Here is a 14,683-nt window from a genome sequence, read left to right on the forward strand (position 1 = left end):
GCGGTGCGTTCACGCCTCAGGGAGAGTGCGAGGCTGGAGGCGCTACTGGGCTGATATGGGGGTGGGGGCGGAGAAGACCCCTTCAGCCCTTTGAGCACCCTTCGGGGCTCAGACGTTCTTTCCGTGTGAGCTGCTTCACTCAGAGCTGCCCCGCTGTTGGAGCACTTTCCACACGTTTGTGTCCTATTAGTGAGCTGCTACGGTGAAACATATAGAAGACTTTCCCATCTTGCCTAAAAATGGGGTCCAAGCCGTCGAAACGTAGAAGGCAGGCTTGGCGTTCCTGCAGTGTTAACGAAACCCCTGCAGTGAGCCGACTGCCTAGGCCTGGGCCCAAATTCGTTTCCCCTCTTGGAAACCCCAAGGGTCTGTCTTGATGGCTCCTGCTGAGCTCTCCCCAAGAGCATCCCATCGCTTGGGAAATGTGGCTGGCACTGCAGGGCGAGTGCTCACCGCGGAGCCCTTTTGGGGCTTTCCAGCGTGTGCACTTGCTACTCCCGATGCAGGGAGAGGGAGATGCTCTGATACTAACACACTAATTACAACCACGTAGTTTCAGTTTAACCTAACACTGTAGAAATCGCTATGCTACGCCATAACATTATACCCTTCACTGTAGTGTAGAGTTATCCTTAAGCTTAGCACACGACAATATCAATACTCACTATTGTATTTTCAGAGGATCCTCATTTCCACAGCTGTACATTTAACCAACTGACCCAGTAGAGAAAAAAAAGTGTTTGTTTTACTTAAAGCTGCTCTGAGAGACTATCGGCTTCATCCACAGCATGGGAACATGTGTGCACGTGTGTTTGAAAAGGGGACGGGGACACCAGGTTTTGTAGAAATCTTTTCCTTGTGAGGTGACTGAATTAAATTCACTAAGAGAAAATAATATTTAATAAGTTTCCATCTGGAAGGCTTGAACTGAATGATGGATGTGAGGGTACAGAACACTGAATCCAGAAAAACCATACAGTTAGCACAGTAACATGTAATGTTCAGTCCATATTTCTTAGGATTTATAAAGTGTATGTCAGAGAAATGGGAGGTAGGATAATGCTATTTCCAATGTGATGGAAATTGATGGTTTGTTTCCTGAGGCCTACCCAACCGCAGATGCCAGTCTTAATTATACATACAACATGTATTGATTTCACTGGATTCTGTGTGTCCAAGGCTTTTTCTTGCACTTGCTTTGCATTGTACAGAATTAGCAAAGGAACTGATGAAATTACGCTTTCCTTCAGAAGGCAGCTCCAGAATCTTATTATTCCATCTCTGTTCTCAGTAAAGAGCTGGGTCTTCTGCTTTATCAGCCTGTCAGTTTTATCTTCTATTTATCCCAGTGGTTTTCAACCAGGGGTGTTTTTGTCCCTCAGAGACATTTGATATTTTTGATGGCTGTGACAGTGGGGGATGTGTGTGTGTGATGTGAAGGATGTAGTGAGTGCAGGCCAGGGATGATGCTAAACATTCTACAGTGCATAGCATAGCAAAAGAAATATCTGGTCTCAAATGTCAGTAGTGTTGGTGTTGAGAAACCCTGCTTATCCCAGCCACAAGGTCCTTGCTCCTGCCTTCCAGTAGCTGACCATGCCCTTTACTTCACTGAGTAAATAGAGGTGAACTGTCATGAACTCCCTCAGATTTCTGGCCCTCTCATAATGTGTCCTAAGCTGTAATATAGGGATAATATTAGTCTCATCGGATCGTAATGATGACTAATGATCAAATAAATGAAAAATGCTTAAAATTGTTTACGGAGCTTAAGGCAGCCTCAGTAAATTTAATACATCAACTATAATCTTACCTTTATTTATACTCATGCTCACTTTCTTTCCTCCAGTCTCAGGGAGAGAGGTGTTTTTTGTCCTTTTCAAAGTTGGTTTTTCCACTTATATTTCTGTCCTTTCGTCCTCTCATCTCCTTTAAAGTGGGAAAAGTACAACTTCTACTATTCCCTTTCTTTGTCCTGTATTTTCAAACTTCTCCTCTCTAATCGCAGTGGTTCTCCTGTTGGCTCCCCACACCGCCTCCCCATCTAGATACTGTCCTATCAGTCTCCTTCCTGTGCAGTCAAGGTCTTTGATGGAGCCAAGTCTGCCCTTTCTGCCTTGACTTCTCTCACTCTTCGGTTGTCTGTCTGACGTGAGGCTTCTGCCTCCATTCTTCCCCTCTGTGAAAGGTCACTAAAGACTTCTGCATTGCCGCACTCAGAGGGCTCTTTCCAGTTATTTGGTTTTTGGCCTTTCTGCAGTATGGAACACTGATGAGGTCCCCCATATCTCCCCTTTGGGCACTTGATCTCAGGTCTCCCACTGCTGCTTTTCAGATCCCTTTATGACTCTTTTTTGGCTTACCTCTCAAATGTGGGTGAGCCCCAAGATTACTTTTCAAGGCTCTAAACTATCATCTTAGTGGGTGACTCACAAATTGATAGCTATTCCCAGCTCCTGAGGCTCTCTGCTTCCCTCTATGATCAATGTCTTGGATAAGTGTTCCACTACCAAGTCATTCCAGATGCCTCCTTTGTTTTACCCCAACATCCAGTTAATCACAGGGTCCTGTGTAATTCCTTAATATACCAGTTCCCTTCCCTCTATACCCATTGCTTCCGGTAAGCCCTGGCCTCTACCATGTCTCACCTAAGTTACTGTAACAGTCTTACAACCAGTCTTCCTGCCTTTACCTCTCACCATTTCTTCTTCCACGCTGCCACCATATGACATATCTAAACGTATATCATGATTATTTCATAACCCTCCTTAAAGTTCTTCAGGGACTGACAATGTCGATGGGAAATGTCCAGACTTCTTAGCATGGTATTGAAAGCTCTTCATGATTTCTTGGTGGGTGTTGAGGTTGGTGGGGCAGTTCTCCACCTTGCAGTTATTCAGGGATCCAGGTCCTTTCTCTCTTGTGGCTTTATCCTCCTCAAGGGTGTCATCAGCATCTGCATTCAGCTGTGAAAGGAATGAGCATGCAGGATTACATGTGAGAGGATTTTATTAACTAGGTCTAGAAGTGGTACACATTACTTTCACTCATATTTTGTTGGTGAGATCTTGGTCACACGACCATGCTTAACTGCAAGGAAGGCGGGAAATGTAGTCCAGCTGTGTGTCCCTACAAGGTGATGAGGAATTTTGGTGGACAGCTGGTAGTCTCTGCTACATTTCTCACACCCTTGTTTCTTTGTTTGCTCACCTTTCGCTATTCATTTTCAAAATATTCAAGTCCCTTCTATGAAGATTTCCTTCATCTCCGTCCCTCCTTCAGAGCGCTCACATTTTTGTTACCCACTGATCCTTGACATTTTCTATCACAGTGGTTTTGGTGTCTTCCCTATTAGCCTGTAAGCTTCTCAAGGGCTGGGGCTATAGCTGATTCATTTCTGTTTCTCAAGCATTTAGAACAGTTCCTTACATATTTGTTGAGTGAATGAATAAATGCATGACTGTTGAGTAGAAGAGAAGACTAGTCAATTGCTAAGTTCTCTAAAATTCTAATACTCAGAGTCTATGTTCTCAGTATTAGAAATTTTACTCTAAAACTAAGGCAGTAGTAATTTATGGCAGACTATCTAATTTACATGTGATAAATATACTAATGTTTAAACACTGTAATTTGTAATCTATCTTGTCTGAATCTGTCTCTAATATCATTTTTTTCCCTCTTAGAGATAATTTTAAAATCTGCTGATATCAACAAGCATAATCTGCTGGACCTTGGCACATTTATGCAGTACCTTAAAGATAATGAGATAAAAATGAAGTTGACTTTTAAGAGTTTGGACACAAATAATGAAAGTTTGTTTTTATACAGTTAGCAATTTTATCCAAAACTTAACTGTGTTTTAGTAAAGGTTTATTATTAAGAGTTTGGTTTCCCTGAAAGGTTATCAAAAACTCATTTACTTATGTGATTACCTCTAAGGAATATTTTTAAATGATGTAGTTTTTATTTACATACTATCTTTCAAAAAATGAAACCACCAACAAAAACGTTATACCCTTTGAATAATATGCTTTTTAGCTAAGGATCTGAGAAATATTTAACATTTTGATAAGGTTTTTACATGAAGCTCCATGTAGCAATGGTGGTGAAGCTGAATCTGGAAAGATCAGTAAAAGTTAGCTAAGTGAAGGGCTGGGAAACGTGTTCCAGGTAGAGGAAATAGCTTGTTGGGAGGCTGTGGTCACCTCAGAGGAGCAGATCATGTCCGAAGAACTAGAGGAAGACCAGTGAGGCTGAAGTGAGAGCAAGGGGAAGTGTCAGAGATGAGGCTGGGAGGCTGGCACAGGCAGAATCATGGAGGGCCTTGGGGGTCTGTGAAGGTTTCTGGACTTGATCCTAAGGGGGAATGAGGTGGGAAGCCTCTGAAGAGTTTTCAGTAGGGATGTAATGACACCAGCATATTTGTGTGGAGCATGGACTGGCATCTAAGCCACGATGGGACTGTGGTGATGGGAATAAATGATTTGGGAGATATTTAGGCACAGAACAGACCACATCTGGTGGTTGAATGTGCAGGGTGAAGGAAAGGAAAGAGGCAAGAATGACTGATTTGAGCAATATTGGAGGGTAAATATTTTACTGATACAGGAAATATTATATGGGCTTTCCAGTCTTTTCTTTTTATCTTGGCAAGTAGAAGAAATAATTGGGATTTTGCTGCTTTATGGAATGTTGTGATAACGCACTGAATACTGCTTGAGTATTTGCCTCTGCATCTTTTCGGACCTTCCAGTTGATGCTTATTTTCTTTATTCTTTTAAACGAGGGATTGATACTTCAGAAATTATCAATACTCTCAACTTAATAGGTATACATATTTCTGAAAAAGAGGCATTTAAGATTCTTGGAAGGTCAGCTCTTACATATGTATATACGTTTTAAAATTAAGTTTTATTTACTTTAAAAGCTTTTTCGGGACTTCCTTGGTGGTCCAGTGGTTAAGACTCCGTGCTTCCACTGCAGGGGACGTGGGTTCGATCCCTGGTTGGGGAACTAAGATCCTGCATGCTGGGCAGCCAAAAAAACAAAACAAAAATCTTTTTCATTATGAAAATGACAACTATGGAAACTTTATGGAAACATGAATAATAGCCCATAATCATCTGTTTGCTAGCACCCTTATAAGTACTTCACATATATTATATCCTTTAATTCTCACAAGACTTTAGAGACAAAGGTTATTATTTTCCTAATTTCACAGATGAGGAAATTGTTGAATAGCGAGGTTAAGTAACTTGCCCAAGGTCACCATAATCCATGTAGCAATGGTGGTGAAGCTACATTCATACATTAATATTAACCCACTGATAAAATTTTATATCTATTTTATATTTATGCATGTATCTGTTGTTTTTTTGTAAGATTATATACTTTGTACTGTTAGTCAATCCATCAATCATCCAATCAATCAAGTTACCTATCAATCAGATATTGATCGATGCTTTTTGCCAGGCATCTGGCAGCCAGTGAGGATTAAGTGGTAAACAGGATGGTCCTGGTGCCCACCCTTGCAGAGTGTATGGGGCTGAGGGGAGTGCAGTTGCAGTGTGGCAAAAGTTATGACAGGAAAACATTGAAGAAAAGTATCTTTTATCAGGAAAGAGAGCTGAATTTTATCAAACTATACTGCTTTTTTCACTTGACCTATTTATACAATGTATGATAGTAGTAGGTTTTCTGACATTAGACATTCCTGGGATAAAGCTAACTTGTTATGAACTATTTCATTCAAGAAAACATACAGACCAATAAAGAGAATTATATTACAAACAACCATACCATCACTGGGTTTGTCATATTTAAGTTTGTCATATTTGGTTCAGATTTTTTCAAATAAATAAAACATTACAAACAACTGAAGTTTTCAGTGTCTTTAAACCCATTTCCTTCTCTTTTGCCAGAAGTAACTACTATCCTGAATTTATCATTTCCATACAAATTTTTATCTCTGTGTATATTTTACTACAGACGTATTCTTAAAATATGATATTGTTTCTCATGTTTTAAGACATTATTTAAGTGGTGGCATACTGCATATTTAAAAAATTTTTCCAAACCTTCTATTTTTGAGATTTGTTAATGTTGATACATATAGCTGTAGTTCAATAATTTTAGTCAGTGTACAGCTTCTATTTAATGAATATAATTCAATTTATCTATGAATTCTCCTGATGATGAGAGAATTTAGGTTTTTAAAAAAATTTTGTTTTGTTGCTAGTACAAAAAATGCTGGAATGAATAGTCTTGTATACATCCCCTTGTATATTATTTGCAGTGAAGTTGCTTGACTGTAGGGCATGCAGACATTTAACTTTAATTACATATTCCAAATTGTTCTCCAAAGTGGTCGTACCAATTTAGTGTTCTACTAGAAGTGTATTTCCTTCCTGTTACTTGATACTGTAGTCTTCTACTATTTACATATTTTCTAAACCCATGGGTCAGAAATATGGTCCTGTTGTTTTAATATAGTTTAATTTATTTATATTCCTCATTACGAGTGAGTCTGAGTATTTTCTCATATATTTGTTGGCCATTTGGATATGAATTACCTATGTTATGTGAATTACCTATGTTATGTCTTTTGACTACTTTTCAGCTTGAATTGGTCATCTTTTTCTTAATGGCTTGTAGGTATTCTTTCTAAATTCTGGATGTTAATCCTATGTTGGTTATATGTACTGCAATGTTTTCCCCCAGCTTTTTGCTTATTCTAAACTCAGTTTTAGTTTTTTTTTCCATCGTGAAGAAAACTTAAGTTTTAATGTAGACATATTTGTCCATCTTTTATGGATATGCTTTTAACATCTTGAAAATTCTTCCTTACCCTGGGATATAAAAATGTTAATCTATATCTTATTTTAAAATTTTTGTATTTTACATTTCTTTCTTTAATTCATCTGTAATTGATGTTTGTGTATGTTATGAAATTAGGTGTCCAGTTTCATATTTTTCTATATGGTCAGTTGTTTTATCACCATTTATTGACTGGTCTCATCCTTTTCCTACAATTTGAAATGCTTACCTCTGTCATATATTCAACTTCCATCTGTATATGGATGTGTTTCTGGTCTCTTTATTCTATTACATTGGTTGTTGTCTATTGTGCATCATTACCACATGTTTTAATTGCTATCACCTTAGAAAACATCTTGATATCTGGTTTTACTTTCTTCATCTTCAATAATGTCAATGCTATTCTTGGACCTTTGCTCTTCCATATAAGTTTTAGAATCAGCTTATTCGGATACATATACAAATATGCACATGTACATACACACACTCACATACCCCTTTTGGAATTTTGATTGCAATTGTATTTAATTTATAGATTAATTTGGGGAAGAAGTATTTATGATGTTACATTTTCTGTTCCATGAATATTATATATGTCTTCATTGTTTAGATTCTCTTTAATGTCTTTTAATAAAGTTTAATATATTCTCTATAAAGGTCTTATGTCACTTTTGTTGGCTTTATTCATAGAAACATGGTTTTTGTTGCTCTTCTAAGTATATAGATGAATTTGATTTGCTATCACTTCATTTAGAATTTCATATCCATATTAATACCTGATGCTATTCCAAGGGTTAAGGTGGAACATTGGCTCCTTTCCATGGTCTACAGGGCTCCACATGGTCTGGCCTACCTCTCAAACCTCATCATCTTGAACTCTCCTTCCATTATGTGCTCCAGGCCAACTGAGCTTCTTTCAGTCTTTAAAAAAAAAAAACCTCAAAACCATGGTTTCTCATTCCTCCAATCCTTGTATAAACTTTTCTCTCTGTCTGGGAGACCCATCCCAGCTCCTTCACTTGAATATCTCCTACTTATTCTGTAGGTGTTAGTTTAGATGTGACTCTAACCTCTGAAACTTTCTTGGTTTTGCTGGTATTTGCTTTTACAACAACTTTACAGTCTGTTCCCACTAGACTGTAAGCTTCATGAAGACAGGGACCAAAGTATATTATCCATTATTTTATAGTCAATCCCTAGCACAGTGTCTGGAACACACTAATAGATCAATACATGTTTTCTGATATTTAATGTTGTCACAAAAGCCAAGGGTGGAAAGTAACAAGTTTAAAAGAAAGGACCAGTAACATAAATATTGAAAAAATCCACTGGATCTACTCATTTGGGAGATTTCTGGGCATCTCAGTGAAAGCAGTTTCAGTAGGGTGGTAAAGGGCTAAGTCAGATTGCATAAGGCTATTGAATGAATGGGAAATGAGGATGTGGGTACTATGAATGTGGTTTACTGATTTGGGAAGTTTAGATAAGAAAGAGAAGACAACTAAACAAGTCTCTTTAAATTTTATTTTTATTATTTTTTGACGGATAGGAGAGATTTGTGGAGAAGTAGCCATCAGAGGCAGAGAGAGAGAGATGCTGGATATGTTGTAGGGAAAGGAGATTAGTGACTGAGAGGGAATGGGACCAATAGCTCGAGAGGGAGAGGGTCCTTGAATAGGAGTCAACATTTCATTCTCAGAGTCTAGAACATAGGAAGTAAGGATAAAAGTGCGTAGGGAGAAATTTATTCATTCATTCTACAAATACTTATCGAGTGCCTGACCTTCATCTAGGTGCTAGGGATGTAGTATTGAAGGAAACAGGCAAAAAGTCCTGCTCTGTGGAACTCATGATAACAACAGGAGAAAACAGTAAGCTAGATAAACAAATTATGTTAGATGGTGATAAGTGGAAAAATAATGCAGGGGAGGAAAACAGTATGGGTATGTGAGTGGTAGGGAGGCTGCAGTTTTAGATATGGTGAGTTGGGAAGGTCTTGAAGGTGACATTTGCGTAGAGATCCGAAGAAGTGAGGAAGGAGTCACGATGGTCTTTGGGGGAAGAGCAGTCTAGGCAAAGGAAACAGCATGAGCAAAGTCCCCAGGAAGGCAGTGTATCTGACAAGGTTAGGACGTTGAGAGGAGGCCTGTGTGTTTGGAATAGAGTGAATGAGGAAGAAGGTGGTAGGAGATGAATTCTAAGAGTTAACAGGAATCAGATCACATATGATCTTGTGGGAAATTATAAGGACTTTGGCTTTTCCTCTGATAAGTCATTGGATGGTTTTAAACAGAGTGTGATATGATCTAACTTAGATTTTAGCAGCCTCATTCTGGCTGACGTGTTGAGAATAGTTTGTAGGGAACATGGGTGAGAGCAGGGAGGACAGCTAGGCAATAATACGGACAACATTTGAGAGTGGCTCGTACCAGGACGGAGGAAGTATGTAGCGATTGGATTCTGGATGTATTTTGAAATACTGATAGGATTTACTGCTGGGTTGTGAGCGGGGTGCAAAAGAAAGAGAGTAGTCAAGGATAATGTCAAGATTTTTGGCTTGAGCATCTAGAAGAATGGAGTTGCCATGTATTGAGAGGGGTAAAACTGTGAGAAAAGCAGATTTGGAATGGGGTAGATATCAGAGTTCAGGTTTGTTCTTGTTAAGTTTCAGACGCTAACCAGACATCAAAGTAGAGATGTGAAGTGGGCAATTTGAAATAGGGATCCAGAGTTCAGAGGAAAACTCAGGCAAGGGATTTGGGAGTCATGGACCTATAGATGGTATTTAAAGCCATGAGACTGGAAAAGATAACCAAAGTGAGAGTATGGTACACTGAGTCTTGGTATTGTCTGATGTTTAGAGGCAGTGGAGATGAGGGGAAACCAGTAAAGGAGACAGAGAAAGAGCAGCCAGAGAGAAAGGAGGAGGGCTAGGAGAATACTCTGTTCTGGAAGACAAGTGAAGAAAATATTTCAAGGAGAAGACAACTATCTTGTCAAATGCTGCTGATAGGCTAAAGAAGATGAAGACAGAGAATGGACCACTGATTTAGTGCTGTGAAGGCTATTGGTGGGGTAATAGTGGTGAGAACCTGATGGGAGTGGGTTCAAGAGAAAATGAGGAGAAATTGGAGACAGAAGGTAGACAATTCTTTAAAGAGTGTTACTGCAAAGGCAGAGAGAGATAGGGGGTGATAGTGCGGAAGGTGGGGTTAAGAGATTTTATTTTAGGATGAGAATGCTTAAACACTCATGTTTCAGGGGGAAATGGGGGACAACATGGCCCGAGAGTAAGCGTCAAAAATTGATTTGGTGGCTTGAGGAGATGTATGAAAATTAGCAATAGTCACTGAGGAAAATGAGAAAGGGAGCTACCTGAGACAAGTATGAATAACTTGAAATTTTGGGAAGCTCACGTTTCAAAGCAATGTATTTCATTATCTTCCTTCACATTCTTAATTTCATTCAAGGATTTGAGAAGTTCCCTGATGAGAATTCTTAAAATTCTTTAAAATTCTAAAAATTGGTTTGATTACTATTATTTCATATTAATGAAAATTATATTTCCATGGATATTTGGGTTTCTTATGATATTTTTGATATGAGATATTTGATATCCATAAAAGTGAAAATTGTCCTTTAAGATCTATAACTAAAAAGGGTAATTGTCAGCCATCATTCTGATTGCTAGGGAAGTTACAAGATGAAGGTACAAATGGGAAGAAGGGGAAATGTTTAAAGGAGAAATACTAGAAGATGGGGATGCCGTAATTCTGACTTACAGCTTGTTAGTTCTTTATAATTTACAAGGCCTTTGTGCATATAATCACATTTAGTACTCTAATAGCTCTGTGTTGTACGAATTATTCCTATATAAACTGAAGTTTAGAGATGTAAGATGCACTCTCTACGTCACAAAAGTAACAATGGGCAGAGCTCAGCTATATCCCCAATTTTCTGACTTTGAGATTATGTCATTTTGATAATGCTTTTTAAAATTTATTACTCTTAATTTGTATTTGAGCATATTCTTTGTTTTAACATACAGTATGGATACTGATGGGTCACTGACAGTGGATTGGTATGAATGGAGGAATTATTTTTTATTTAAACCTTCAAGAAATATTGAAGAAATTGCCCATTACTGGAGCCTTTTTACTGTAAGTGGTCTCTTTTTAAATATTTGTGTATTTTATTCCATGAATCATGGGTGTAACTGTAATGCATTGTGTACTGTTGGAAAATTACGGGGCCAGAAACTTATCTAGTGAATATTTCCTGATTAAAAAAGTGATGCTATAGAATGTTTCCTCAGAAATTTGTATGATGCCAAAAATCTGAATTGACATATAATATGTACTTCAACCAAAGTTTCAACCTGCAAAAGGCACACATCTGTTGAGAGTAACTACACTCTGAAGAGTTGATTACTTCTACTCAGCACCATCATTTTGTATTATAGTTGCTTATTTTCTTGCCTGAAAGGTAGGGAATGTGAGTTGCAGATTGCTGTGTCATATAGTACTTTACTGATACATATTTGTTGGTTGAATGAATAAACTATGAGCAGAATTTTTTGAAAGAGTGCCAAAGTTCTAGTTTTTTTCATATTCATATATACCTCATAGTCGGCATAGTTCTTGTCTCTCAGTACATATAAAATTCTATGCTTCATAATTTCTTAAAATTCTCAAAATTTCTTAAAATATCTTAAAATTTTTGCTTAGTGACTACAAATGATAACCTGCACTGTTCTATGTCCCATGACTATATGTATACAGTTGAACCTTGAACAGTGCAGATATGAACTTCACCTTGAAGGTCCACTTATATGCAGATTTTTTTCCGATAAATATGTACTAAAGAACTACATGATCTGTGGTTAACCTAGGATATGGAGGACTGACTGTTAAGTTGTACATGGATTTTCGACTGTACCTGGGGATCAGTGCCTCTAACCCCTGTGTTATTCAAGGGTCAAATATATACATGCATACATATGTCCTGTCTCTCTGAGAAAGGGAGATGACCAGTAGGATCACATTACAATTGACAGGTGGAATAACCTTACTGCCTTAGCTGTAATAGTGTACCTTCTTTACTCTTAACATGAGCCTTATGAAGCTCTTTAGTTACCGACATTCTTTTAGTAAATATGTAATCATTAAGAGGAGATTTTATCCTTTTGGTAGTGTTCATTCTGCACCTTCCTTTTAGAGATGATTAAAGGAAATTCAAGTCAATGAAAAATACATTTATTTTATACCTACGATAGGATACGTTTTCTGTTTTATAATGAGTTAAGGAGCAAACAGGCATGGAAAATACCCATTTTGAAAATTAAATGATACAGTGTTTGTGATAACCTAATAAAGTAATTTAAAATGAACTCAATGAACTTCCTTTTTGGATATAGTGCTAACAAACGGCACTTCATTTGTTCCAGGGGCAGGTCCACTGTTTGGCTTATAGTAATTTCACAGGAAACAAATATGCTTGACACTGTAACTGTACAGCCCAGAGGTGGAAAGCAGCCAGTTCTGCAGAGTGGAAACAGAGTGCTGGCTCTGGTTCAAATCCCAGCTCTGCCATTTACTATCTGGGTGAGTTGGGGTAAATTATTTAATCTCTCTGGGCTTCAGTTTTCTTAACTGTAAAACTGGGATAATAATACTTACTTTTCTTAGAGTTATTATGAAAATTAAAGATGACACATATAACTGTTCGATGCAGTGCTGGCTTAGCTCTGTAAATGTTAATTTTTATTTCTTAAACAGATATTGAGCTATTACATAGTTACATTATTGCTCATGACTAAGCACAGCCAAGCACATGGAGGCCAAACTGCTATCAAGCAATCTATGTTTTACAATTAGTAATATCAGTAGCTAACATTCACTGAGAACTTTTTGGTACCAAGCATTATGCTGAGTGTTTTTTATGCTCTAAGTTTTTAAATCTTAACAAGCCTATCCGGCTAGGTATTAGTATTGCTCCCCTTTGCATCTGAGGAAACTAAGTCCCAGAGAGTTCATTCAATTAGGAGCTAGGGAAGTCAGGATTTGAATCCCACCTGACTCCTGATCCAAGGTCTTTAATCATGACATATGTGATCAAACTTCTAGACTCTCGAAAGCCTCCTACTTGTGATATATATACTGCAGAGTTTATTACCTGCTCTGAGCACTACGTGGGAAGGCCCAGGTTTTGTTCAATTCCACTGTAGGTAAAGATGTAAAAGGGAATTGCTTTTAAAGGTATGCCATATATTGATATTTTATATTTGTTTTGTTAGAGGTAAAGAGTCTGACTAGAGATAACATGGGGATCCACTAGATCTTGAACACTGAAGATATTATACTTTTACATCATTGCCAGTTAAATAACTATTCTCTCTCTAGTAGTTTATGTAGCCTGTATTTCATTATGGCTAAAAATATTTCTTAGAACTCGGCAGGTTGTTCTTTTTGTATTCAATCTCAGACAAATAATTTTATACTGAAAATTGTATAGAGGTTTTAAAATGGGAAATGTAAAGATTATCCTAAACATGATACAAATAGTTATTATTAATTTATAGTTGACAGTATTTCAAGCTAATTCATGAGTTATTTAAAATTACGCTAGTTGATAAAGTACAAAATGAGTGATTTAAAATTACAGTAGTTGGTAAAGTACAAAATTCTGGGAGAGGCTGATATTAATTTGCTGTGGAGCTGAGATATATAAAACATTATTTAGATCTTATAAGGAGATAACACTTTCATCTGAGGTCATCTAATTATAATGTTACTTATTTTAAAGTTTGTTTTGTTTTAATAGGGAATTGATATGGGAGATAGATGGACTTTTCATAATTTAATTGATGAAAAGAGAAAATCTGGCCATCTATGGAAATACCTGTTGGCCAGAGGCATAGTGGGTACTTGTGCTCAAACATGCACAGTGTCATCAGAGCATCTGAAAACCCTAACGCAGGAGTGTTGCGTAGTTCATACGCATGTTTTTGAGTAATGTGAATAATATTTGATGCTTTTAAGAAGAAAGATTTCAGAAGGATTTCAATACTTATTGATATTCTCATTGGCAAATTATTCATTGCCTGTAATCTCCTGGACTCATTTATTCAATAAAGCTCCCAGGCACTCAACTCACCTTGAGGGTACAACAACCAAATAATATACCATTCTCATCCATATGCATTTTGGAGTTACTGATGGAGACAGATATGTAAACAAATAATTAAACATAACCTAATGATCTAGTCCTAGTGTTCTAGGGAGGGCAAAAATTAGGGAAATCTTCTTTTTTTCCGAGGGACAGGGAAGGGAAGGCTACACAATACTCTTGATTCTCTACATGGGTTGGAAATCATGACAGCAAGAGACAGAGACTGGTCAGAGTGGCACTCCTTTATTCCTTATCAAATGCAGGGCTCTGTCATATATATATATATATATATATATATGACAGAGACCTGGATTTGATAAGGAATAAAGGAGTGCCACTCTGACCAGTCTCTGTCTCTTGCTGTCATGATAGTGTGCTGATGTTTGTGAAATCCTAGTATCAGTTTATTAGGATACTTAAGTTGGGGGTGGAGTTTCATTTTTCTTTTAGGTTCTTTTTTGAATATATTTGACATAATATTGTGTAAATTTAAGGTGTACAATATGTTAATTTGAGGCATTTATATATTATAGCAATATTTAGTACTTCAATCACATTCATAATTATCCTTTCTTTTAAGTGGTTGGAATAAATAAGTTCTAGTCTCTTAGCAAGATGGTTGATTATAGTATAAGAATGCTGTCTGTATTCACTATACTGTATATTAGATCTCTAGAGCTTATTTATTATTTGAGAT

The 14,683-nt window shown here is 37.3% G+C and overlaps 1 protein-coding gene across 1 annotated transcript in view; it reads right to left on the bottom strand.

The window, feature by feature from the left end:
* Window positions 1–1,789: 1,789 nt before the first annotated feature.
* The window catches only part of LOC112397831 (uncharacterized), a 45,419-nt gene continuing 32,525 nt past the window's right edge, over window positions 1,790–14,683 (bottom strand). The window contains exon 3 of the mRNA XM_024742110.1: window positions 1,790–2,966. Within this exon, the coding sequence (XP_024597878.1) occupies window positions 2,963–2,966 (4 nt within the window). The 3' untranslated portion in view covers window positions 1,790–2,962. The remainder of the gene's footprint in view (window positions 2,967–14,683) is intronic.

The sequence above is a fragment of the Neophocaena asiaeorientalis genome, unplaced genomic scaffold (assembly GCF_003031525.2).
Source record: "Neophocaena asiaeorientalis asiaeorientalis breed wild unplaced genomic scaffold, Neophocaena_asiaeorientalis_V1.1 scaffold35, whole genome shotgun sequence".
NCBI lineage: Eukaryota > Metazoa > Chordata > Mammalia > Artiodactyla > Phocoenidae > Neophocaena > Neophocaena asiaeorientalis.